Source organism: Oryctolagus cuniculus, chromosome 6 (genome assembly GCF_964237555.1).
Source record: "Oryctolagus cuniculus chromosome 6, mOryCun1.1, whole genome shotgun sequence".
NCBI lineage: Eukaryota > Metazoa > Chordata > Mammalia > Lagomorpha > Leporidae > Oryctolagus > Oryctolagus cuniculus.
The window spans coordinates 78,634,882-78,660,326 of record NC_091437.1 but is presented as its reverse complement, the minus strand read 5'-3'; the positions used below and the strand labels follow the sequence as shown (position 1 = coordinate 78,660,326).

Below are 25,445 nucleotides of genomic sequence, written 5' to 3'. Positions count from 1 at the left end.
CAAGTGCACATGCACTGGAAGAAACATCTCGTTCAGTTGTTTATGCAACCAAGGCATAAATGAGTCTGTATCATGTACACAGTAAGACTGGGAGAATGGTGTTAATAAGTCAAGACAGTTCCCTTAAGAAGTTAAAACCATTCTTTCTTAATTGCAATATCTGGTCTTCTACCGGTTGTTGTCAGGAAGTGTCTGCTTTTGTCCATACAAAACAGCAGTATATCTGAAAAGAAGAATTGTGACAGAAATGTCACAGGCAATTTATTTTATTTTATTTTATTTTTTGGCTAATAGGTTAAAGAGTTTCCCCTTTAGTATTTTGACTAAAAATACCCAATTATTTATTACTGTTAACTTTTTAAATGATGTTACAGGTATTAATTTTGTAATCTCTTCAGTTCTGTTATTCATTATGGTAAGTAGATTTTCTGTTCATGGAGGACATGGTTCATAAGTATGGGATAAGCTCTGGAATGAGTATGATTTTGATAAGGTATGATTTCATTGTAACATGACCTTTATTACATTCTGTTTGTTACATTGAGGATTTATTGAGTTAATGAACACTGAATGAAATGTACTTGAATTTATACATCCTTAGGAAAACTGAAAGTTTGTCAAAGTATGACTCAAGACGTATGCTTGAATGGTGTTGCGTACATAAAGCCATGTTGAAGGGGGAGCATTGTATTCCATTTTATTTATATGATGAGTTTAGAACCTGGTTTTTCCTCCCCCTTTCTCCCCCCTGCATTGGAAAGGCAGAATGAAAAAGAAAGAAGGAGAGAGAGAGGCTTCTATCTGCTGGTTCACTCCCAAATACAAATGCCAGCAACCAAGAATTACATTCCAGTCTCTCACATGGGTGGCAGGGGCCCAAGTACCTGGGCCATCTTCTGCTGCTTTCCTGGGCATATCAGCAGAGAACTTGATCAGAAGCTGAGCAGCTCGTATTTGAACAAGTGCTCTGATGTACTAATGATAGAAAATATATGAAAGGAATTTCAAAAGAGGTCATGGAGAATGTGCATTTTTTTTAAAAAGATTTATTTGTCTACTTGAAAGGCAGAGTTAGAGAGAGAGAGGGAGACACAGAGAAAGAGGGAGAGATCTTCCATCCACTGGTTCATTCCTCAAATGGATGTGATCCTTGGATTGGGCCAGGTGGAACCCAAGAGCCTGGATCTCCATCCACCAGTGGATGGCAGATCTCTCTCTTTCTGTGTCTCTGTCATTAGTATCTAAAACTTAATATATTTATATCAAAATTTATGAAGGAAATGATTTACTAAAGGTACATTAAAATGTTGTTTTTGAAAATGAAAACAATAATTGGAATTAATTTTTTTTCTTAGTGTGCCAAGACATTTATAAACCTGATGACTCACATCTCCAAGGAACAGACAGTGCAGTATATACTGACTATGGTGGATGATATGCTGCAGGTAGGCAAATCTTTCCTTACCATTGGTGATGTCATCTATTGATGTGTTTCACAAAATCAACATTTTTTTTAAGGTTTTACTTGTAGCATTGGTTCTTTAATAGAGTGTAATAATATATTTTTCTTAATTATGTGAGTGTAATTTACTAATAGTACTAAAGGTGGAAATGCTCACACATTAGCATTTTTTGTTACTTTTCAGGATATCATTTTTAGGATATCAAGTAATCAAAGTGTATTTTTCCTTGAGATACCATTTTTTGTTGAACACCAGCAAAGTTTCGTGAATCACTTGAGACTTTGGATGCTCTATGTACTTCCATATATGGTTCATTTTCTTTCAGTCAGTCAACAAATTTTGATACCTTTATATTCCAGGCTAATACCAGGCTCTGGGGGTTTGACACTTTTGTTTCCTTTAAGAACAGTTTTGCTTATTATCTGAAACATTTCCATTTGTGTCAAATTTCTGTTTATTGCCTTACTGCCCATGAATGCAGAGGGGCTTGCTTTATTCATAATTTTGTGTTTTAGACTAGAGTTGAGTCTAGGCTTAGAGGTGTGCAGAGCAGTTCCTAGGAGATAACCCCTCCAGCTGGTGAATCCAATTGCTGTCTGCTTGTCTCAGGGGACTTGAAGAGACCTGCCAGTATATGTGCCCATGGAGTATTATTCTCCTTGTTTACAAGAAAAAACATATAGTGATGGATTACTGTGTTCTTGATGAGGATTCAAAGATTAAGAAGAATGGTGTTGTCTGGCTGGGGACCATCACGTTCTTTACAGGAACAAAGCAATTTTATTATGTGAGGAAGGAGCAACCTAAGCCTGGGCTGATGCAGACCTGTCTGAAAATGACCTTGCTCTGTCTCAGCACTTTTTCCTTTAAAATAGTAATTAAGAAAAATGAGAGTGTTAAGGTTGGCCTTGGCTGTCTTGATTATTGTATGGGGCTGCACCTTGGAATGCAGGAGCTGTTAGTTGGCATGTAGACTTAGGTTTTATATGCATGTGCATGCACACTCATGTCCTCAATTATTTTACATATATACATCTCTATAAATTAAAATCCATGAGTTCATAGTGATCTCCCATTTCATTTCAGCTCAGTACCGTAGATCAATTCAGTCTGTCTTTTCCCTGTTTGTAAGTCTTTTGTGACAGTAACACTGCAAGCTCCACTTCTCAGTGTCTTCGCTTGTTATGTTCTACAGTACTCAGAAAGTTTTTCAAAGTTGCTGACTCATACAACTGTGAAAAACAAGCCTTTTACATAGAATTTAATATTTCTTTGTGGTTCTTTGTCTTAAAAGACTGAGGCTATGTAATTGCAATATTGTATTCAAGTTTCTTTCAGAGTGTTGGTTATTTATTTTTATTTTAATTAGTTTTTAACAGATTCAATGTGATTTATAGATACAATTCTAAGAACATAATGATATTCCCTTCCTCCCTCCCCTCCTCCTCCTCTCTCTCTCCCACCCTCCTTCTTTCAACTTTTCTGTCTTTTTAAATTTTTGAGATAACATTCTAAAATTACATTACAGTAAAAAGGTTTATTCTCTGAAGGGAGGAGAGAATTTCCACTTTGATTATGGCCTTGTCTAAATAAGGTTAGAATTTGTGAACTCAAGAGGCTTCCATAGCCTTGGCAGCTCATTGACAAGAGCCTTGGGTGATTACTGACATCATAAATAAGAGTGTCAGTTAAGTCAACAACAGGAGTCACTGTGCACTTACTCCCCATGTAGCATCTCTGTCTTTAATGTATTGTACTATGTGAATTAATGGTAAAATTAGTCTTCAAATAGTACTTTATACTTTGTGTGTCTGTATGGGTGCAATCTGTTGAAATCTTTACTTAGTATATACTAAGTTGATCTTCTGTATATAAAGATAATTAAAAATGCATCTTAATGAAGAATGGGATGGCAAAGGGAGTAGGAGATGGGATGGTTTGTGGGTAGGAGGGTGGTTACGGGGGGAAAAACAGCTATAATCCAAAGGTTGTACTTTCAAAATTTATATTTATTAAATAAAAGTTTTCTAAAAAAAAGGTTTAATACCTCACCAAATAAATTTAACAAGTGAAAAGCAGAAAGTCCCTAGTTTAATGGGAATATAGACAAAAGCTATTAATTATTGAATGGGAAAATGACCATTTCCCCAAATATACAATAATTTTTCAAGTAATCTCATATCATTAAAACTATAGTAGTACAACATTCCTAGCCATTGGTTTGTTGAAGATATAAAACAGAAGTTTTATAAAACTATGCAACCATACTGGTAGACAATTCTTTCTTTTTTCTTTCTGTTTGCTCTTTAAGTTTTAACTCCCACATGTAAGGGAGAACATGCAATATTTGTCTTTCTGGGTCTGCCATATTTCACCCAATATGATGTCCTCCAGTTGCATCCATTTTGCTGAAAATAGTAGAATTTCATTTTTTATAGCTGCACAATACTTCATCGTGTATATATACCACATTTGCTTCCTTCATTTGGTGATGGACACCTTGGTTGCTTCCAGTTTTGGCTGTTGTGAATAGTGCTGCTGTGTTTGTGCAAATATGTTGCTGATACATTGTGTTCAAGTATTTTGAGTATACTTCTAGTAGTGGGATTGCAGGATCATATGGCAGGTCTATTTCAAGTTTTTAGAGAATTCCCACACTGCTTTCCACAGTGGCTGCATTAATTTACATTTCCACCAACAGTGTAGAAGTGTTCCCCTTTGTCCACATCCTTGCCAGAATTTATCACTCTCTGTATTTTAGGATTTTAGTCATTCTGACAGGGGTGAGATAATGTCTCATGATAGTTTTGATTTGCATTTCCCTGATGGCTAGTGATGTTGAGTATTTTTTTCATATATTTATTGGCCATTTGTATTTCTTCTTTTGAGAACTGTCTATTGAAATGCTTTGCCCATTACTTGATTGGTGGTTTTTTTTTTTAAGTTTTTAAAATTGCTGATATATTCAGAATATTAATCCTTTGTCAGGCCAGGTGTTGGAGGTTGTCAAATGAGGAGATTTAGGTGAAGTCATCCAGAGGTTTTCCTGTAGCACTGTGAGGAAGGCGTAGAGTTGAGGCAGGGTAAAGGCCATTAGGCTGGAAGGTGGCTGTGCAGGTCCTGCTCAAGAATGGGAGGGCATTTAGTCTGCCAAACATGACTTCAAAGGGGCTGAGTTGTACAGTTTTTTTTTTTTTTTTTAATGAGGATCTGTTTGTCCTCTCGACCTTTCCTGATGATTGAGGCCTATAAGGAAAATGACATTTCTAAGGGATATGAAAGTCCTGAGGGACTTGTTGAGACACCTGGGAGGTGAATTTGGGCCCAATGTCTGATTGGAGGGAGGAGGAGAAGCCAAAATGTGGTATAATTTCTGTTAGGAAGTGAGCAACCGTGGGGGCCCTTTTATTTGTAGTGGGGAATGCCTTGACTCCCCGAGAAAATGTCAACGAATACACGGAGATAAAATTTCACTCTATGCACAGGTGGCATGTGAGTAAAGTCTGTCTGCCAGTCAATGGTAGGGAGGGAGCCCTGCATCTGGTGAATGGGGAACTTTGGAGGTGAAAGATTGGTGCCAAGATTGTCTGTTGGCAGGCGGGGCAGGTCTTAATGAGGTTTTCTAGAAATTGTTGGTCTAGGGTTTGTAAGGACAAGTGAGTCTTTATGAATTGCAGTAAGACTTCAGTGGAGGGATGAAAAAGGGAGTGTAGAGATTAGAGGATTTCAGGGGTAGAAGGGTTAGATGGGTGTTGGGATGGTTTTGAGGTTGTAGCTGTCAGGGCAAGTAAAGGGCTCTGGGAGCTGAGGGCAATCTGTTTTGCCGCTTAGTCTGTGATTTTACTTAAAATGGCCAAGGGGGATTTATCTCTTTGGTGACCCTGACAGTGGAGTATGGCAGCTTGTTTGAGAAGGAGGGCTGTATCGAGAAGAGCTTTAATGTGAGAGGCATTGACTATAGGGGTGTCCTTCTGAGTGAGAAAGCTGAGTTCTCTGTAGATTAGGATATTAGAGTGAAGAATATTATAGGTGTATTTAAGATGTTTACCTGTTTATCTTTTGTTAGTGTGAGAACCTGGGAAAGTGCAATAAGCTCTGGGAAGTAGTTTTGAGTGGCAAGGGTTGTGCTTCTAAAAGAGTGTGTTTAGAGAGACTAGAGATGTTTCCTTGTATGATTGCATATCCTGCCACACAGGGCAATGTCTTTTGGGAACTGTCATTGATGAACCAATGAGGGATGTGGGGGTCTTGGAGAGGCTTGTCAGTGTTATGGGAAAAGGAGTGAGGAATCGGCTTTGCATTTTGAGGTGGGCCCAGGAGGGAAAGAGGAGGAACAGAGAAGGAGTTCATAGGAGGAAAAGTGAGGAATGCCTGTAGGTATGGGGGAGAAACTGGACCCGCATAGTTGGAAATGGGGAGTGAGAGAATAGAGGGAGGAGAGAACCTTGGACTACTTGCCATTCTGTTTGAAGATGTTGCATAGGTCCATAAATAAAGGACATTTTGATTAGAAGTGCCGAATTTTGGCCAGTGGTTGTGGTTATCTAATTTGTATTGAGGCCAAATTTGTAAGCAAAGATGTGTCATTTTGCAAACTTGGAGGTCTGTCAGTTCCAGAGGTTTAAGATTTCTTAACATGCAGGCCAAGTTTTTTAGGAATTCAAATTCTGGACCCCTGGTGTGAAGCAAAGGACTCCTGCCTGTGGGCCAAGTTGTCACTTGACATAGAGACTGGAGAAATGGAGGCGCAGTAGTGAAATTGGGTGTCCCCTCCATTCACTGTGGGGCAGGCTGAAGCTGGAGCCAGTAGATAGAGTGTGTGCAGCAGTGGACTTAGTCCCCTCATTCACTGGTGGGTGCCACCAAAGCCAGAGCCTAAAGGCAGAGGATCTGGGTCCCCAGGACCTGAGGCCAGTATCCTAGGGCACCTCTTGTATATGTCCTGACAGAGGAGTCTTACCTTACCTCTCAAGGGGCTGAGGCCGGTGTTTGGATGTGATTTTGGTTGAATGACAAGAAGCCTCTGCTCTGGAGGTCAGCTTAATCGAAAAGGAAGGGAGAGAAGATGAAAATCTGGTCAGCAGATAGTGGTGTTCCTGAATGCCTCCGCAGGAAGGGGATTGGCAGGCTAAAGGTGAGACAAAACTTAGGACCTAAGCAGCTCTGGGCTCCTGTTCCCAATCAGGTCAGAAATGAAAGTAAAGTAGAGGTGCAAGGAAAATAGAGGTGATAGGAAAGAGAAGTAAGAGGTGGGCAGGGATTAGAGAAAAGTTCAGGATCTGATTCTGGAGCAGTATTGTGTTCTGGAGGTGTCATGCTACCTTGCTGCTTCTTGTCTCCCGTGTCCCTATGTTGACTTCTGCTCATCTGGGGTATTCATCTCTTCTTTATGGAGAAGGTTTTATTGTAAAAGAGTTTATGGTTTAGCTGGCCTGCAGGTATCACTTGGCTTGTTGCTTTGCTTTAGTTCTAGTTGAGGCCAGGAGTGTAGTCTCTGAGTGCTTTCTTTTGTCTTAATCTATGTCAGCTGTGTCTAAAAGTGACACAGCGGACTAGCTTGCTGCAGATTGTAGGGCTAGGAATGTGGCTTTGAGAAGAGTAAGGGTTTCCTTGGTGTGTATCTTTGGTCCACACAGAGTTCAGGGTCCCCCTGGTGGATGTACTAGCCAAGGCCTTGTTCTTGGTGCTGAAGGAGACAAGGATGGTAGCCCCTTTGTCCTACTGGCAAGCCTAAGTGACGCTGGGGTTTGTGGCACCAATTGCTGTGGCTCTAGGACTGTGTGATACAGATTGACCCTTCCTAAGGTAAAGTCAGGAGAGTCTAAGTGATGCTGTGGCTTATAATGCCAATAGCCCTAGTCTTAAGACTAGGGGATGTGAACGGAACCCTATTTCAGCCCTATAGGGTGACTTCAAAGTATACAGGAGATTTTACTCTGGAGGATGGATATGAGTCCAGAGAGGTGGAATACAGGTAGGTTCTTCCCTATGTCCACCAGGTAGATTGCAGTGGCACTGAGAAATTTAGAACGAATTGTTAACAGTCATGCTGTTGCAGGGTATAGTGGGGTCATTTCCTGGATTTCCCAAGGTGGAACCAGATTCTTTTTCTTGAGGATTGCTTCTGGTGTTAGCCCCTAGAAGCTAAGGTGAACCCCTCTTGCTGATACAGAGTGTGTGAGTGTAGCTCTGGGGCTAATGCCCCACAACTCCCACCATTGCAGGATGCAGGGGATCTGTTCTTTGCTCTACATGTTGCCCTGACTCTTGCTATGAAGCTGGTAGAGCAGATGTGTGCTGTGTGACTTGACTTTTTGCTGCCGAGTTTTGTGCTCCGTGGGAGTGGAGCAGGGGAAGGAAGCAAGTCGGCCTCCCTGCTGCATGCCAGGCAGTTGCTCAGATCACTGTCAGCTCTTCAGGCTGAAGTAAAAGTAAGAGAGTGACTGTAGAACTCACTGTCAGCTAAAACTGTGAGTAGTAGGGTGCATGGCGATTTCTTCCTGCGTTGAGGTGGTAAGGTGGCGGTTCATAGCCAGTAGCTGGCTGCAATGCAGAGCTGGCAGAGGCAGTGTCTCTGGCTTCTCTTCTCTTGTCCCACGGAGTCTTTGTTGTTTTCTTTTCACTTCTTTGCTGGAAATTTCTGACAGACACCCGGAAATGTAGTCCTTCTTTTCTTATCCTAGAGCAGATTAAATTAATGTGACTATACCCTATTCAGCCATATTGGATCAATGGTTATTTTTTATTTTTTTTAAATCCTGTTATAGTCATTTGTTTCTGTTTATATTATACTTTAGTTTTTTTCTCCTTCATCTTTGTGCATGCTTTATTATTTTTGAGTGTGTAAAACATTAGCATGCTCCCAGAAGTCAAAGTTATGCAGAAACTTATGTTAAGAGAAATATCATGAACACCATTCCATCTCTTGCACCTCATTTCCACCTACTTCTTATCAGTGATCAACAACATTGGTTTCTGCTTTATCTTGTTTTCCTTCTTTTTGTAAAAACAGGCAGATTCAGTATTTTTCTTATCTCCCTCCTTTTGTTATATAAAGATACTATAAGCTCTTGTTATTTTCTTGTTTCCCTTAACAAAATACTTTCTAAATCATTCCATATCAGTTTATAAGATATTCCTTTTAAAAATTGCTTTTTAGAAAGCTTTTATTTAGTAAATACAAATTTCATAGGTACAGCTTTTGGAATATAGCAGTTCTTCCCCCCCATAGCCGTGCTCCCACCCCCAAACCATCCCACCTCCTAGTCCCTCTCTCATCCCATTCTTCATTAACATTAATTTTTAATTATCTAAAAAATTATTTATGTTCATTTTATTTGAAAGGCAGAGACAGAGCCAGACAGATGCAGAGAGATCGTCTATCCTTTGGTTCACTGCTGAAGTGCCTGCAGCAGCCAGGACTGGGTCAGGCCAAGGCAAGAGGCCCAAAACTCTATCTGTGTCACCCACTTGGGTGGCAGGGACCCAAATACTTGAGCTGTCACCTGCTGCCTCCCAGGGTGTACATTAGCAGGAAGCTTAATAGGAAGTGGAGTTGCCAGGATTTGAACCAGGTACTCTGATGTGGCATGTTGGCATCCAAGTAGCTATTTAACCACTGGGCCAATTGTCTACCCTTCCTTGCCAGTATTTGTTTGACAGCTACATAGTGCTCCATTAGTGGATCTATCATAGTTTTTTTTTTTTTTTTAACATAAATGGCATTGAAATTGGTTCATATATAATGTATATATATATATATATTAAATTTTTATTTATTTGAGGTTAGAGAGAGTCAGAGAAAAATGGACAGATGGACAGAGAGCATCCATCTGTTTTTTTTTTTCCCCCCCAAATGCCTGCAGTGGTCAGGGCTGGACTGGGATACAGCAAGGAGCTGAGAATATAATCTGGATCTCCTATCGGGGTGGCAGGATCCCAGTTACTTCAGCCATCACTCTTGCTTTTCAGGGTCAGCATAGGCAGGAAGTTGCAGCTAAGATCTGGGGCTGGGTGTCAAACCCAAGCACTGGGCATCTTAACCACTATGCCAAACACCTCTTCTCAGTATTTTGTCACTGGAAATGATGAAGCAAATAGTAGCCTTGTACAAATGTATTTTCATATTGTTGGGCATATACTTCATGATAAATTATTATAAACCAGCTTGATGGGTGAAAGGGAACTATATTATGTAACTTTGTTAAGATGCTGGCCATGTTCCATTCTGCATTCCTATCATGCATGGGTGAGTACATTTCCTTTCAACTTTGCCAACCAAGGGAGTTGTCAAGCTGTTATATTTTTGCAGTTGTAGTGGTATCTGAAGTTGCCCATCTTCAGAGATTCTTAAATATCACAAATACACACATATACACACTTGTACTCCATGGGTATTTGCTCATGTTTTTGCCCATTTTATTTTTTCTATCAGACTGTAGGTCTTTTTTTCCCTTGCAATTTTTTTTAAAGATTTATTTATTTATTTGAAAGAGTTACACAGAGAGGAAGAGACGGAGAGGGAGAAGGAGAGGGGGAGGAAGAGGGGGAGGGAGAGCGGGAGGGGGAGAGAGAGGGGGAGGGGGAGAGGGGGAGGGAGAGGGAGAATCTTCCATCTGCTGGATCACTCCCCAATTGGCTGCAATGGCCGGAGCTGAGCTGATAGGAAGCCAGGAGCCAGGAGCTTCTTCCAGGTCTCTCACACAGGTGCAGGGACTCAAGGACTTTGGCCATCTTCTACTGCTTTGCCAGGGCATAGCAGAGAGCTGGATCAGAAGTAGAGCAGCCAGGACTTGAACCAGGCCCATATGGGATGCCGGCACTGCAGGCAGTGGCCCCACCCACTACACCACAGCACTGGCCCCTCCTCTTAATTATTTTTTAAAAAAGATTTATTTTATTTATTTGAAAGATCTACAGAGAGAGGTAGAGAGAGCGAGCGAGGTCTTCCATCCGCTGGTTCACTCCCCAGATGGCCACAACAGCTGGAACTGCACCGATCTGAAGGCAGGAGCCAGGAGCTTCTTCCGGGTCTCCCACGAGAGTGCAGGGGCTCAAGGACTTGGGCCATCTTCTGCTGCTTTCCCAGACCATAGCAGAGAGCTGGATCGGAAGAGGAGTGGCTGGGACTAGAGCCAGCACCCGAATGGGATGCCAGTGCTTCAGGCCGGGGCTTTAACCTGCTGCATCACAGCGCTGGCCCCCTTCCTCTCAATTTTTAAGTGTTCTTTACATACAAGAATATGTCAATGCATAGTACAGTTTGTCCTCGTTTGTCAGTTACATTTTAAAATTTTTAAAAAAGAATTTATTTGAAAGGCATAGTGGAAAATAGGGAGAAAGAGATGTTCCATCTGCTGGTGCAATCTCTAGATTATGATATTAGCCAGTGCTGGACCATCCCGAAACCAGCAGGCAGAACTAGATTCGGATGTCCCAGGGACCTAGCTACTTGAGCAATCACCTCTGCCACCCCAGGAGTTAGAAGCTGGAGTTAGAAATGGAGCCTTGTGGGGAGCAACTCGGACTATACTGTTACTGGAATTAAGACTTATTCTATGCATCTGCTCTCCCACTGTGGGGAGCAACTCGGACTATATTGTTACTGGAATTAAGACTTATTCTATGCATCTGCTCTCCCACAATATGGCGCTGGGAGAGAAGTAAACAGCTTCCGCACAGCTGCCTCCAGTTCAGCTAATAAACTGTAGGACTTGCTCCTGATTGGAGGAGAGCAGCGTACTCGGCGTGTGGGCAGCCGAGTTAGGATTGGCGGAGGAGGACTATAAAGGAGGAGAGAGACGGCATGCACCAGGAACATCTAAGGGGAACATCTGAGGGAACACCTGTGCAGCCCCCCGAGAAAGCCGGCCGGCGGTGTGCCGCTCCCCCGCGGAAGTGGGGAATGTGGCAGGGGGAACCGCCCTTCCACGGAGGTGGAAGGGACGGTAGCCAACCTGGGAAGAACCAGCAGCAAACCCGGGGAGGGCCGAGCAGATGAAAGAACAGCGCAGGGTCCTGTGTCGTTCCTCCACGAAGACGGGGAGCGACAGAGCCTGGCACCTAGACACTTCAATATGGGACACGTGTGTCTTCACTGCTTTGCCAAATACCCATCCTGTGGTTTACCTTTATTTATTTATTTTTTTTAAGATTTATTTGAAAAGCAGAATTACAGAGATATCTTCCGTCTGCTGGTTCACTTCCTGATTGGCCACAATTGCTAGGGCTGGGGCAAGTCAAATCTAGGAGTCAGGAACTCTGTCTACATGGGTGGCAGGGGCCCAAGGATTTGAGCCACCTCATGTTGCTTTCCCATGTGCATTAGTAGGGTACTGATTTGGAAATGGAACAGCCAGCACTAGAACCAGTGTCCATATTGGATTCTGGTGTTGTAGGTAGCTAGCCCACTATGCGACAACACTGGCCCTGGTGCTGATTTTTTTAATGGTTAATTTAAAGATATGTTCTCTGTCCTCTTGTTATTCTGAGGGCATTAGTTTTGTGTAGTTTTATTTGGCCTTTTTGTTGATCTCTCTTTATGAAGGATCAACGGTGAGATTCAGAGATTCAGATTTAGGTGGCTGACATTATCTTCAGCTACCAGTTCTGTATATCTGTTTGTGTGTGTGTGTGTGTGTTTGTGTTTGTGTATTTGAGTGAGAGAGGTGAGGGAGGGGGAAGTACAGAGCATGTGTGAGTGCTCCTATCTGGGTTCACTGCCCAAATGGCTGCAATGATCGGGGCTGGGCCAGGCCAAACCTGGAGCCAGGAACTACATCCATGTTGCCATTGAGGGTGGCAGTGACCCAGCCACTTGATCCACCACTGCTACCTCCTAGGGTCCACATTAGCAGGAAGCTAGATCAGACTGAACCCAGGTGCTCCAATATGGGATGCATGCCTCTCAAACAGCATCTTTATTGCAAGGCCAGATACCAGTGTGGAAGAACACACATTGATGTGACATAAAATGAAAGATTGAGAAGCAATACAGACTTGATAACATTTTTTATAGTAAAATTCACTCTGATTAATTATATTTCTTTCTTTTTTAGGAAAATCATCAACGTGTTAGCATTTTCTTTGACTATGCAAAACGTAGCAAGAACACTGCCTGGCCCTACTTTCTGCCAATGTTGAATCGCCAAGATCCCTTTACTGTTCATATGGTAAATTTTGAATTGGTTACATTCTTCATTTTTTTTTAACTACAGTGTAAGAAGGGAATATATTTTTTAAACATTTGTTTTTTTCATAAGTTAACAGCTAAAATTGTGATCACATTCTGATTTAAGCAAGAAACAAATCTCCTCTGTTTATGAGCAGGTAACTTGCCTGCTCCCAGAGGAATGGCTGCTGTTATTAGCTTCTCTTTTTAGTGTTCAGTAAAGAAGAGTCATTGAAAGATCAGAAGGAGAAGGTTTCCTCAAATGGAGTTAAAATTTTTTAGACTATAATGATGATTTCATTAGCATCAAAATCTGTGGTGAATTTACACATACCAACAGCTCAAGCTTGTCTATAGCAGGATTGACCATGTTACTATGGAAAAATTTTGCTTTGAAACAGTGACTGCATTTTACTTTTATTTTAATTAAATGATTAAAATTACTTTTTAATACTTTAAATACTATGTTTGGCAGCCAGCCCTAACACTGAAGAATCTTTTATGGTGTTTGGAGAAGGGATGAAAAGGTTGAGAGAATAAACCTTTGCACAGCCATGCCTTCTAAAATCCCGTCATGGAGTAGGCTGTGTGTGTACAGCCAAGAGACCTGAGCATTGTCTCATAGATGCCTTTTTTTTTTTTTTTAAGATTTATTTATTTTACTTGAAAGTCAGAGTTACAGAGAGAGAGAGGGGTAGAGAGAGAGGTGGAGAGACATAGAGGTCTTCCATCCGTTGGTTCACTCCCCAGATGGCCGCAATGATTGGAGCTGCACCGATCCAAAGCCAGGAGCCAGGCACTTCTTCTAGGTCTCCCATGCGGGTGCAGAGGCCCAAGGACTTGGGCCATCTTCTACTGCTTTCCCAGGCCAGAAAATCCAGAGCTGGATTAGAAGTGAAGCAGCCGGTACTTGAACCAGCGTCCATATGGGAATCCGGCACTGCAGGCAGCAGCTTGACCTGCTACACCACAGTGCCAGCCGCTCATAGATGCCTTTAAAAATTTTCAATTCAAGGACCAATGCCAGTGAAACATTTTTGAGCATGTGTGTTCTCTCCCTCTCTCTTTGTCCTTTACTCCCCCTCCACATGTATCTATATTCATTTATATGCCAGTGTATTTGCATTTGCCTACATTATAAAAAGAGAAAAAAGAGAACTCATGAAATAAGCAGTACATTAAAGAATATTTAAAAAAACTTGCTAGCATATTCTTTCAAAGAGTAGGAGCATGTTTTTATTGTAGAGATAGCTGGTTTAAAAATCTCCCTAATGTTGTAATATAATTGACAAGTTATATTATAGAACAAGTATACACCAAGGGCACAATTCACCATTAATTGTGTAGCTAAATCCATGTTAACTTCTTGATGATAAAAAATCTCTTTTGACCAATCTTATCAATTTTGAGGGTCAGATTGTCATTGGTATACTATGTACCAATGAAGAGCTTAAGCTAGGGAGTGGACATATCAGGTTTCATGTTCCTTGGTCTTTTCCTCTGTATTTGTATACCCACTGCTACTGGTAGTAGTTTTAGTTTTTGGGTTCCAAACAGGAATCTTATGAAGTCAGCTGTTTGTCATATACTGTATTTGTAAAGTCACTTATCTGAGCCTGTGAAAACTTCAGCATGTCACCAATCAGTAGTGAGGGAGTGAAGGTGCTCTGGTTATAGCCCCTGTGTGCAGAATTCTACATAAACCAGGGCACTCAAGCAAGTGTCTAATCTTACTTTTGGAGCTTAAAATAATACAAGGCTCACTTAAATGTAGAGTCTGGAAATTCAGGGTGATCTCATAGAGTTTAGAAATATAATTGTGGTTACCAGAGGCTGGAGAGGGAAGGGTGAAGCGAAGGTCAGGGAAAGGTTGATTAGTGGGTGCTAGGTTATTGCTAGATGAGAATGAGTTCTGAGGTTCTGTTACATAGTAGGGTGGCTACAGATAATATACTACATATTTTGTTACGAAGAAACTAACAGATAGGATTATTGGATGTTTTCATTTTAAATAAATGCTACAAGTTTGAATAAATAAATGATATGTTTACTTGATTGGACATTACATAATGTATACATGTACCAAAACATCATTACTATGTACAATTTTTTACATGTCAATTTTTTAAAAAAATAAAAAATATTAAAGTGGGAAAAATGTGGGGAATGGTACAAAATTCATAAAATGCAACCAATTTTGTTTCACTTTAGTGGAAATATTAAAAAGTATATTTTGAATGTTTATATTTCAAACTTTTTAAAAATGAATTATAAACAATGGTTTTGGGCAAGAGGTGAGTGTTAGAAAAATCATGTAGCAAAGTGGTTACAAATCCTGGACTTGTTAGGAACAGGGTGAGATTTTTAGAATCAATATAGTATTCAAATGTTTTTCTCTTTTGTTTTTAGGCAGCAAGAATTATTGCCAAGTTAGCAGCTTGGGGAAAAGAATTGATGGAGGGCAGTGACTTAAATTACTATTTCAATTGGATAAAAACTCAGCTGAGCTCACAGGTAAAAGAAATTCCTTCTAGTATCTTTGAGTGGAATGTAACATCCATGTTCTCTTAAGTTCTTATGGTAAATATGTTAAAATTTTTTAAAAAAATAATGCCCTTTGAACTTGGTACATTCACCACACTCCTCTAAGTACAATAGAATGCTTTGCTTTCTTTGTTTGGCTGCAATTCAAACCTTTCTGTCTTTTCTGCCACTCTGCATTTTCTACTCCTGCTTTTCAGAGGTCAGGGAGTATCTTGTGTTCCAGGTGGCTGCCAAGATTACAGTACTCGAGGTTGAAGAATTTGGTTTTTCTTCAAGATTGATTTATTTATTTGGAAGAGTTACAGACACACACACACACACACACACACACGCATGCACACACACATACATACAGATTGATTGATTGTTCATCTGTTGGTTCACTCCCCAAATGGATGCAATGGCCCAGGTTGGGCCTCGCCAAAGCCAGAATCCAGGAGCTTCTTCTAGACCTCCTACGTGGCAGGGTCCCAAGTGCTTGAGCCATCTTCAGCTGTTTTTCCAGGAGCATTAGTAGAGAGCTTGATCAGATGCTTGATCAGCTTGGCATCGCAGCCTGGTGCTTATGTGGGATGTTGGCATTGGAGGCAGCAGCTTAACCTGCTGCACCACAATGCTGGCCGCGTAGGTTGGATAATTGAAATGACCTGCACAACTCCACAAACACTCACATGAGACTTTTGACAAAGGAAGAGAAGTGGTACAGCAGGAGAGAGCATGCAGATGAATTCTGGGGTTGAGAAACTACAGGCATAGCTTCCATTTCTGCCTTAGGGTTGTGAACCACTAAGATTTGTGCAAACTTTTGTTTTGGGAGACTTCTCTGAAAGTTTCTAAATGGAGTTTTTAAGTCCTTTTGATAACATAACCGGACCAAACTCTCTAACCAGTGATACCAGTAAACAAAGTGCCCTGGGTGCTGCCAGGAGGGTGCAGACTGAAAACACCACATTATAGATCAGCCTGCGTGGTATCCCTAAGTAAGCCTGGAGCTGCCAAAATGACTCTGTCTCACACAGTGGCTTCTTCCCTTGATTTCACAGTTTCTCAGTGGGATTGAATAGTGAGACTGAAAATTAAGACATGGCATCTGCTTATTGGTTGTCTTAGTTGCTTCTGGGCCTCTCTAGCTCACTTTTCCCTGGAGGAAAAGAGCTTGCTGGTGTGATAGCCCAGAAAATGACAAGTTTTCTGTTTTTAATCTTCATGATTCTTCAGGATGGGGCAAAGACAGGACACTTAGCATGGCTCTGAGGAGGCTTTTTGTTAGGCTTCCAGTAACTAAATGCTACGTGAGAGGTCTAATGTGATTGATGCTCAGAAAAGAAATGAAATGAGGGTGGGGTGAGCACTATCTGGAGAAGAAAAGACAGAAGAGTGTATTGAGATTTTGGTGTGGGGTTGGACAACATGAAGGAAGGAGACCAAGAGGAATACTTTTTCTGGTTTTGTTGCCAACAATAGATTAAAAATATGTCTATTTGAAATAGACTTTTTTAGTTTTTATTTTTTGACAGGCAGAGTGGACAGTGAGAGAGAGAGAGACAGAGAGAAAGGTCTTCCTTTGCTCTTGGTTCACCCTCCAATGGCCGCCGCGGCCGGCGCGCTGCGGCCGGCACACCGCGCTGATCCAATGGCAGGAGCCAGGTACTTCTTCTGGTCTCCCATGCGGTTGCAGGGCCCAAGTACTTGGGGCATCCTCCACTGCACTCCCTGGCCACAGCAGAGAGCTGGCCTGGAAGAGGGGCAACCGGGACAGAATCCGGCGCCCCGACCGGGACTAGAACCTGGTGTGCTGGCGCCGCAAGGTGGAGGATTAGCCTAGTGAGCTGCGGCGCCGGCCGAAATAGACTTTTAGTAAGTTGTAATGTAGATTTCAGGAGACTTTGCTAGCGTTATTTTTACAGGTTTTAATTTGAGGCATGAGAGAGAAATGTCTTGACAGTTGGTTAGATTCACTATTGATCTTATCATTGTCTACCTTTGTGAGAGAGCCTAATTGCCTTTTGTATTTGAATAATTTTTTAAAAGATGTATTTATTTATTTGAAAATCAGAGAGAGACAGAGAAAGAGACAGAGATCTTCCATCTGCTGGTTCACGCCCTAGATGACTGCAGTGGCCAAGGCTGGGCCAGGCCAAAGCCAAGAGGTTCATCAGGGTCTCCCGCTGGAGTGCAGGGACCCTAGCACTTGGGCTATCCTCTCCTGCTTTCCTAGGCCATTAGCAGTGAGTTGGATCATAAGTGGAGCAGCTGGGACACAAAGGGGTGCCCATAAGGATGCTGGCATCGCAGGCAGTGGCTTTATCCACTGTGCCACAACGCTGGACCCTGGATGGCTATTTCAGTGTCTTGAATAAAAATAAATCTTTTAAATGTCAGTAGTATCAATTTTAGCCTCTTTCTGGACTTAATTTTAAAAGATATTTTTAATAAGAACCACCAATTTCTAGATTTTACTGTTTGTGAGGTATTTAAAAAAACAAGTTTTTAAAACATGAAAAATCAGTATCTGAAAATGAGGTTTCAAATTTCAAAATGTTTGCTACTTTGACTTCAGAATGCTTAACTAGGAAACACTGCTCTGCCCCTCTCCCCCATTTTCTACTTTGAAATTCTATCTCCCTTTATATAAACTTCACCCTGCATCAGTGTTGGCTTTCTGATACTAAGGGCCTCTTGTACCTGGGTCATGAAATAAAATTGGTGGAGAAGAATCTCTATACTACTGCAGCATGCTGCTAGCTTTGTGGGCCCTTTCACCTTCGACTTCTCATAGAAGTCACATTTATTTCTTGCCTCACAGGTGATTTGCCTTTCCTGGAATGGTTGACTGGTTGTAACCATGGTGGGGGAGACATTTCTGTCATCACTAGTGAAAGATAAAACAGATATCTCCGTGTCTAGAACACTTCTAATTAGAATTGAGCTACTTGATATTAGATAAATGTTCTTCAGGACCTCTTCTGTGTCTCTTAAGCGCACTCTTTATCAGTCTTTGGCTTTAACTCGTGTTCTGGCCTTTCTGCTCTGTAAGCCCTTCTGCTATTGGGCCCCTCAGCAGGGCACCTCGTGCCTCTGGCTTTGCTCTTCAGAGTCTGGTCTTGCTTCAGCCTGCCTGTTATCCCACTCTCTTTGGCTGTGGGCAGACACATCATGTGCAGAGCCTTTGATCAGGATTAAATTATAGACTCCTTTATGAAGGTTGTGTAGCTGCTTTGTTCAAATGTCACATATGACATTTGTTCAAATGTCATATATCTGGTTTATCTGGAAGGTCTCTTTTTCTCTATCATGTGTGTTTTCTCCCTTATAAAGAGGACCACAACTTCATGATTCTAATAGAAATAAACGTACAAAAACCAAATTAGTTGCAACTTTGGGTATTTTTTTCCTCTGACTTTATGTGACATTTGGCAGCCTCCTTTTGGTAGTTTTATGCTTTGTTATGGAGGCTTGTGCCTGACACTTACTGAATCAAACAAAACTTTTCTTTTGGGAGTTCATTATCACTTTTCTCTTGCACTTTTCAACTTCTGACTTTCTGCTTTAAAATTTCTTTGGTCATTTCTATATAATACCTGAGATTTTGTTTGTTACTTTAACTTGATAGTACTTCTCTAGATAACCTCGTTTGATACTATATCATCTCTTCCTGTCATTAGGCACCTATTTTGAAAAACTTTGCTCCAGAATATAGTGCAAATAGTTCAGTTTAAAGCAGTCATCTTGCTGGTAGTCATTCAACAGGTAAATCCTGAGACTTAGAAATTTGCACTAGCCTCACAGAATTTAACTGGAGCTTAATATTCAGTTTGTTAGTAATTTATTAAGAAACTATCTGGAAGACTGTAATGAAATTCAGAGTATTTTGTCATCCTCATGCTTTCTTCAAGTAGAATTAGAGAAATAATTATAAAATTCATCCAGCTCCCTTCTGTAAGATGTTAATTTAGGATAAAATTAAAAACAAAACTAAGTAATAAGTTATTTATTTTGTAATAGAAACTGCGTGGTAGCGGTGTTGCTGTTGAAACAGGAACAGTCTCTTCAAGTGATGTAAGTATATTCCTTCTTAATTCACTATCTCTTAACATCCTAAAAATAAATTATTTTGAGTCACAGAATTCTTAAAGTGTTTACTAGTTCCCAAACACTTAATTTCATGGATTTGTTTTATCACCTCCAATTAGGTTAATTGTGTTGCAAAACTGTATGTAAGTGTTTATGGTCCATAGTGGTCCCTTCTTCTGTGATAGACATGAGACTTGTTCTTCCCTATTGCTCTTCTTTTTCCAGATCACTTTATTTCAGACCTGAGAGTCAAAGCAAGAGCCTAAATTCAGATGTATAACTGGAGTGAATAATCATGAAATCACTCTCTTCAAACTTCAGTTGTCTGATAAACAGTCTAATGACCTAATTGACAGGAGAACAGTGCATCAGTTGCTGGGAACTGAGTTAAATGATGGCACCGAAACTTGCAGCTGCACCATGCTGCTCAGTGCTTTAAGTGAGACTATGTGAGGGCCAAACTTGTTCCCTACCTTTTTCATGATCTCTCCATACATTTTTGTAGAGCCAGAAGATTAAAGGTTAAAAACTGTCCTATCTCCCAATGGTCGTTTCTTGACGTAAATTATCTTTCCTTCTTGGGAATGAGTTAACTTTGCTGTATCCCAGGAATAGCTTAAGATAGCAATAAGTTTGGACTAGTCAGGTTTGGCATGATGGGAGCCAGTCTAGAGAAAGAGGAAGAAGAGAAATGTAGGTGAGGTGCATATGATTTCGTTTGTTGGAAATATCTCTGGGAAACTGGGAAGTGTCTTTAGAGGGTGTTGTCTCTAACCTGCCTGTAATTGACCTAAATGAAGCTCTGTAGATACCATTTAATTAATGCCTATATTGATTACTGAGGCTTCTGTAATTACCTGTATGTGTGTCCTAAGACTGTAGCTGGCAGCAGAATCCAATTCTTTCTTTAATTTACTCATTTTCACTTTATTTGAAAGAGAGACAGAGGGACAGACAGAAATCTTCCATCTGCTACTTTACTGCTGAAATGTTCACAACAGCCAGGGCTGGGTCAGGCCAATCCGGGAACTCAATCTTGGTCTTCCACATGGGTGGCAGGGACCCAACTACTTGAGCTATCACCCAGGGTGCACATTAACAGGAAGCTGAATTGGAAATGGAGGAGCTATATCTGACACTCTGATGTGGGATACAGGCATCCCAAGCAGCCTCATAGCTGCTGCACCAAATGCATGCCCCAAGAATCTGTTTTCAGGGCTAACAGCTGGGATTGTCTTGGGGTGTAGGTTGATAGAAATGGAAATGAATCTTCCAAAGTGGAATCAGAGGAAGCTGTCAACTAAAGAAGCCATCTTAGAGCCAGGGTGGGGAGAAGTAGTAGGTAGGGAGTCTAATTATTTGGTCATAGGCAGGGTTTCACGTGGGAATCTTTATCTCGTGTGCCTTGAATTATTACCAGTTTGAAATTTTTGAAAAATTGTTCAGTTTTTGTATTTTATACATATTGGTGGATTTTTAAAAACAGATACTTTCAGGATTGTCTTACAAACTTGCCTAGGTAGTTGTTACAGTGTTGGTAAGTTATTAGAGCTTAACATGAGAAGGTATAAGCTCTGCAAACAGGACATTCTGATTTTGCTCTTCTTTCTCCAGTGTACTGACAAAACAAAACTGATAAGTTGGACTGGCAATGCGTTAGTCAAAGTGATTTATCAGTGGATTCATACACCTATGTTCCAAATGGAATTAGTGGGTGTAATTGTGAGAATGGAAAAGACGGCTTTTGATTTCTCTCTTCTCTTGAGTACCCTTCAAACCTGAACATTTTCTGACGCTTCCTGAAGGCTCTCACTTTTTCAAATGACGGTCACTTGAAAAGAAGGCCTCAATAAGTGGACTGAGAAAGGTGTCACCTCTTCCTTTGATACCTGTGTTTTAAAGGGGGAATCTTAGTCTAGTAGGTACTACTTATTGAGCACCTACTATATACATGGCTCTGTTTTACTTATTTGACATTTACATACCCTTGAAGATCCACTTGCTGTCTTTTTCGTTGGTCATACTATTAGCCACACTTTGTGGCTGAGCCATGGGGCCAAGCAGCAAAGTGTACCAGTGTGCCCAAGTCATATAACAAATGAATGGCAGAGCTGCAACAAAATGGGTTACTCCCTAAGAGAACTGGACTGGAATTGGATCTTTAATGCATCTCTCAAATCAGAATGTCTACTCAGATTTTTTAATATATCCATATCATATCTTAAAATCCCCTTAGGTTTTCAGAATGGAGACAAACACAAACTGCATTCCATAACATTGCCACTTGATGGCAGTATAAGACAAACAAAATTTTGCATTATGAAATGCAAAATGAACACAGTTCAGCAGTCTTTTAAAAATAGTCACAGCAGTATTATCATGATTTATCAGTGGATCATTACAAACATTTTAATTTAAATGACATTATATAAATGGGACTTCCTCAAAATGCATTATCTTTATTTAGTTGTGAAAATAATAGACAACATCAAATTACAGGTAGTTACCTTAAACAGCCTGTTCAGTTCTTTACTGGTTCTTGAAAGGGAATTATAAATCATCTCTTCTGAGGAAGCATCCCTGCCTGGGAAGTAGATTGTTGTGCTGATGTCCTGGTAAGAGGATGCTGTGATCTCTGACCTTTGGAAAATTTAGAAAGGATCTGGGAATTTTTTGCTTGTTTCTTTGTTTCCCTTTTTCCTGTGCCCACTTTCTTTGTAGGTGTATGTAGGAGAGCAGGGTGACTTCTTGCTCCTTAATTTGACTGTAACCTGTTCTCTAGCTCCTGTTGTTACAGATCCTAGTATAGCATTTAGTATTGCGTGGTGGACGTTGTTTCACAGGTAATAAGTGACTCATTGAAGTTGTACGTTCTCCTTTGATCTTGCATCTTAATGTTTCTGCAGCAGCTCTGTTCTTTAGACTTGTGATGATAGAAAGGTTCTGTGTATCCACACTATCCTCTACAGAAGCCTTGTATGTCACTGGAGCACTTGGAAATGTGGCTAGTGAGAGCAAGAAAGTAAATTTTCAATTTTAGTTAAGGATTTTTAAAAGCAGCTTTATTGAAGTAGATTTTACAGACCATGATATTCATTGATTTGCAGGTGGGTGGACCTTAGTGTATCTGAGCTGTGCAACCATTGCCATAGTCTAACTTTGTGACATTTGTAGCACTTCAAAAAAAAAAAAAAAGAAACCAAATCCTGTACACATGAATAGTCTCTTTCTCATTTCTACTCTCCTCCCAACCCCTGGCAACCACATATCTACTTTCTATCTTGGGATTTACCTTTTTCATGTAAACAATGATACACAGGGCCTTGTGTGCCTGATTTCTTTTGCTTAGCATAATGTTTTTTGAGATTCATCCATGTTTTAGCAAAGCTAAACCTAACAGCATTTTAGATGAGGAGAAAATATTTCTTTTTTTTTTTTTTTTTTTTTTTTTTTTTTGACTTTTGACTTTTGACTAGATTCCTTAAAGTTGTTTTCTGTGGCAGTTCTGATTCTGATGTCCTTGCTAGTAGAGGTGTTTTTTTTTTTTTTTTTTTTTTTTTTTTTTTTTTATCTTGTCACTTTGGCTTTGTTTTTAATTGAATGCTGCACTGATGTGACATTTGGCCATTTTGCAGAAGAGGGGAGGACTCCCTGGGTTTAGTGCTTCACTTTTTGTTGATAAATCCATCAAAAGTGCTACCCAGGAGCCAGAGTTGCGGTGCATTGGGATAAATACCCTCTTGCAATGCCAGCATCCCATATGGCCACCAGTGAGTCTAAGCTGTTCCACTTCCAATCCAGTTCCCTGCTAATTTACCTGGGAAAGCAGCTGAGGATGGCCCAAGTGCGTGGGACCCTGCACTTACATGGGAGACCTGAATGAAGCTCCTGGCTCCTGGCTTTGGCCTGGCCCAACCCCAGCCATTGTGGCCATTTAGGGAGTGAACCAGTGGGTAGACTATCTCTCTTGCTCTGTGTATCTCTCCCTCTCCTTCTGTAACTTCTTAAATAAAATAAGTCTTAAAAAGAAAGTGCTACCAAGCAGCAGAAATCAACTGGCTGTGAGAAACTCACATAACACAGAAAATCTGTTGCTTAACAGTAGTGTGCTCCAGCTGTGAGTTGTGAAGTGTGTGGGGACTCAGGGTACCTCAGTCAGTTACAGTCATCCTCCCTGCATATTCATATTACCTGGAAAATACCAGAAATAACTCATAAAATTTAAAAATAGATTTAATTATAGTCTATTATTGTAATTGTTTTATTTTATGATTTGTTATAGTTGTCCATGATTTGGTGTGCCTAATTTATAAACTATATAGATATGTATGCACACATGGGAAAAAATAGGACATTTAGTGTTCAGTACTATTCTATAGTTTCTAGAATTCACTGGCAGTCTTGGAATGTATTCCTGGCAGATAAGTATTGGGAAGAATCACCTGTACATGTCTTTTTGTGTGTATTTCAGGAGCATTGTTACTCACCTAAAGCAGTTTTTGATGTTTTTTTATTGTCTTTTTATCACAAAGTTAATATTTTTCATATATTATAAATCTTTAAAATATGTGCATGGGAGAATGTTAAGAGACTGCAGGAAAGATAAGAATCTATGACTTTGGTTTTTCTGATCAGATTTTGGAAGGATTGCCTGGAGGTATATTTTAGCAACTCAAAAGAAAGTTAAATGATTAATATTTGAGTATCAGAGTTTCTTTTTACATGTCATTTTCAAATACAGCACCATAAACAATAGTAGTAATACTATATCTTAAGTATGTTCTTGGAAGTTGTACACACAGCAATAATTTATATAGTAAATCATGTTTTCTTAGTTACATCGATAATCCCTGGGCTGGCATTGTGACATAATGGGTAGGGCCACTGTCTGTGTGATGCCAGCATCCCAGGTGTGCGCCGGTTCCAGTCCAAACTGTGCCACTTCTGATCCAGCTGTGTGCTAGTGCACCTGGACGAGCAGCGGAGGATGGTTCAGGTGCTTGAGCCCCTTCCACCCATGTCAGAGACCTAGTTGGGGCTCCTGACTTCTGGCTTTGGCCTGGCCCAGCCCTTGCCATTGCAGCCATTTGGGGAGTGAATCAGCCAATGGAAGACCTTTCTATATGTCTCTCCCTCTCACTCTAACCTGCCTTTCAAACACATGAAATGAATCTTAAAAAACAAAACTAAACAAACAAACAAAAAAACACAAAAAATCTTTTTACCTATAGTAAGGTCCCAAATAAGATTAAGAGTGTAGTTGAAGATTTATTTGTAAACTTGTAAATAGTGAAATATCTCTTTATGAGACTACCTTAATTTAATCTAAGTATTTTATGCATATTGACTAGAGGGTTTTTATTTTAAAGATTTATTTAGTTACTTGAAAGTCAGAGTTACACTGAGAGGCAGAGAGAGAGAGAGAGAGATACCGAACTTCCATCTGCTGGTTCACTTCCCAATTGGCAGTGCTGATCTGAAGCCAGGAGCCAGGAGCTTCTTCCAGGTCTCTCACATGGGTGCAGAGACCTAAGGACTTGAGCCATCTTCTACTGCTTTCCCAGGCCATAGCAGAGAGCTGGATTGGAAGTGGAGCAGCCGGGCCTTGAACTGGCACCCTTATGGGATGCCGGCATTGTAGGTGGCGGCTTTACCTGCTAAGGCACAATGCCGGCCCCAACTGGAGGGGTTTTTTAGTAAGTCAACTTTAACATCATTCTTGCTATGTATATTTTAGTTCCTGAATATCAGATAATAATAGTTTACCTTACAATTATTTAATGTTTTATAGTAATTGATTTTGATTTCATAGCAGATTTTCTAAAAGAAACTTTTAGGTTGATGGGGTGGAAATTATTTTCCTTTTTTGATGAACCAACAACTTTGAAGGGGTTAAATGATTTGTTCAAGATAATGTGGCAGAACTTCTGATTGCTGGTTCTAGTGTTCAGTCCTTCCCCTCCTCTTCTTGTCTTTCTTTTTTTCATATTATGTCATAACCTACATAAAGAAAGATGCACAGATGTTAAGTGTTCACCAAGATGAATTATCCCTTATGGTTCATCTTACTTGATCCTTTTTTTTTCATTTCAGCATTTATAAATGTTTCATTATTATGAACTCTAATATTGTTATCTACAATATCAATCTGTAAACTCTGTATTAATGGGATCATATACAGTATGAATTCTTAA

At 40.4% G+C, this 25,445-nt stretch overlaps 1 protein-coding gene across 4 annotated transcripts in view; it reads left to right on the top strand.

Annotated features, from left to right (window-relative positions):
- The window catches only part of ATP6V1H (ATPase H+ transporting V1 subunit H), a 111,400-nt gene that overhangs the window by 7,596 nt on the left and 78,359 nt on the right, over window positions 1-25,445 (top strand). For 3 of the 4 annotated variants that reach the window (XR_007919035.2, XM_008255525.4, XM_070076606.1), the window contains 4 exons: window positions 1,356-1,445; window positions 12,521-12,634; window positions 15,043-15,147; window positions 19,183-19,236. Coding sequence is in view for 3 of the 4 variants with exons in the window: in XM_008255525.4 (XP_008253747.1) it covers window positions 1,356-1,445; window positions 12,521-12,634; window positions 15,043-15,147; window positions 19,183-19,236 (363 nt within the window). In the remaining variant the exon portion in view is untranslated. The remainder of the gene's footprint in view (window positions 1-1,355; window positions 1,446-12,520; window positions 12,635-15,042; window positions 15,148-19,182; window positions 19,237-25,445) is intronic. The other variant, XM_008255526.4, reaches the window with a different exon arrangement.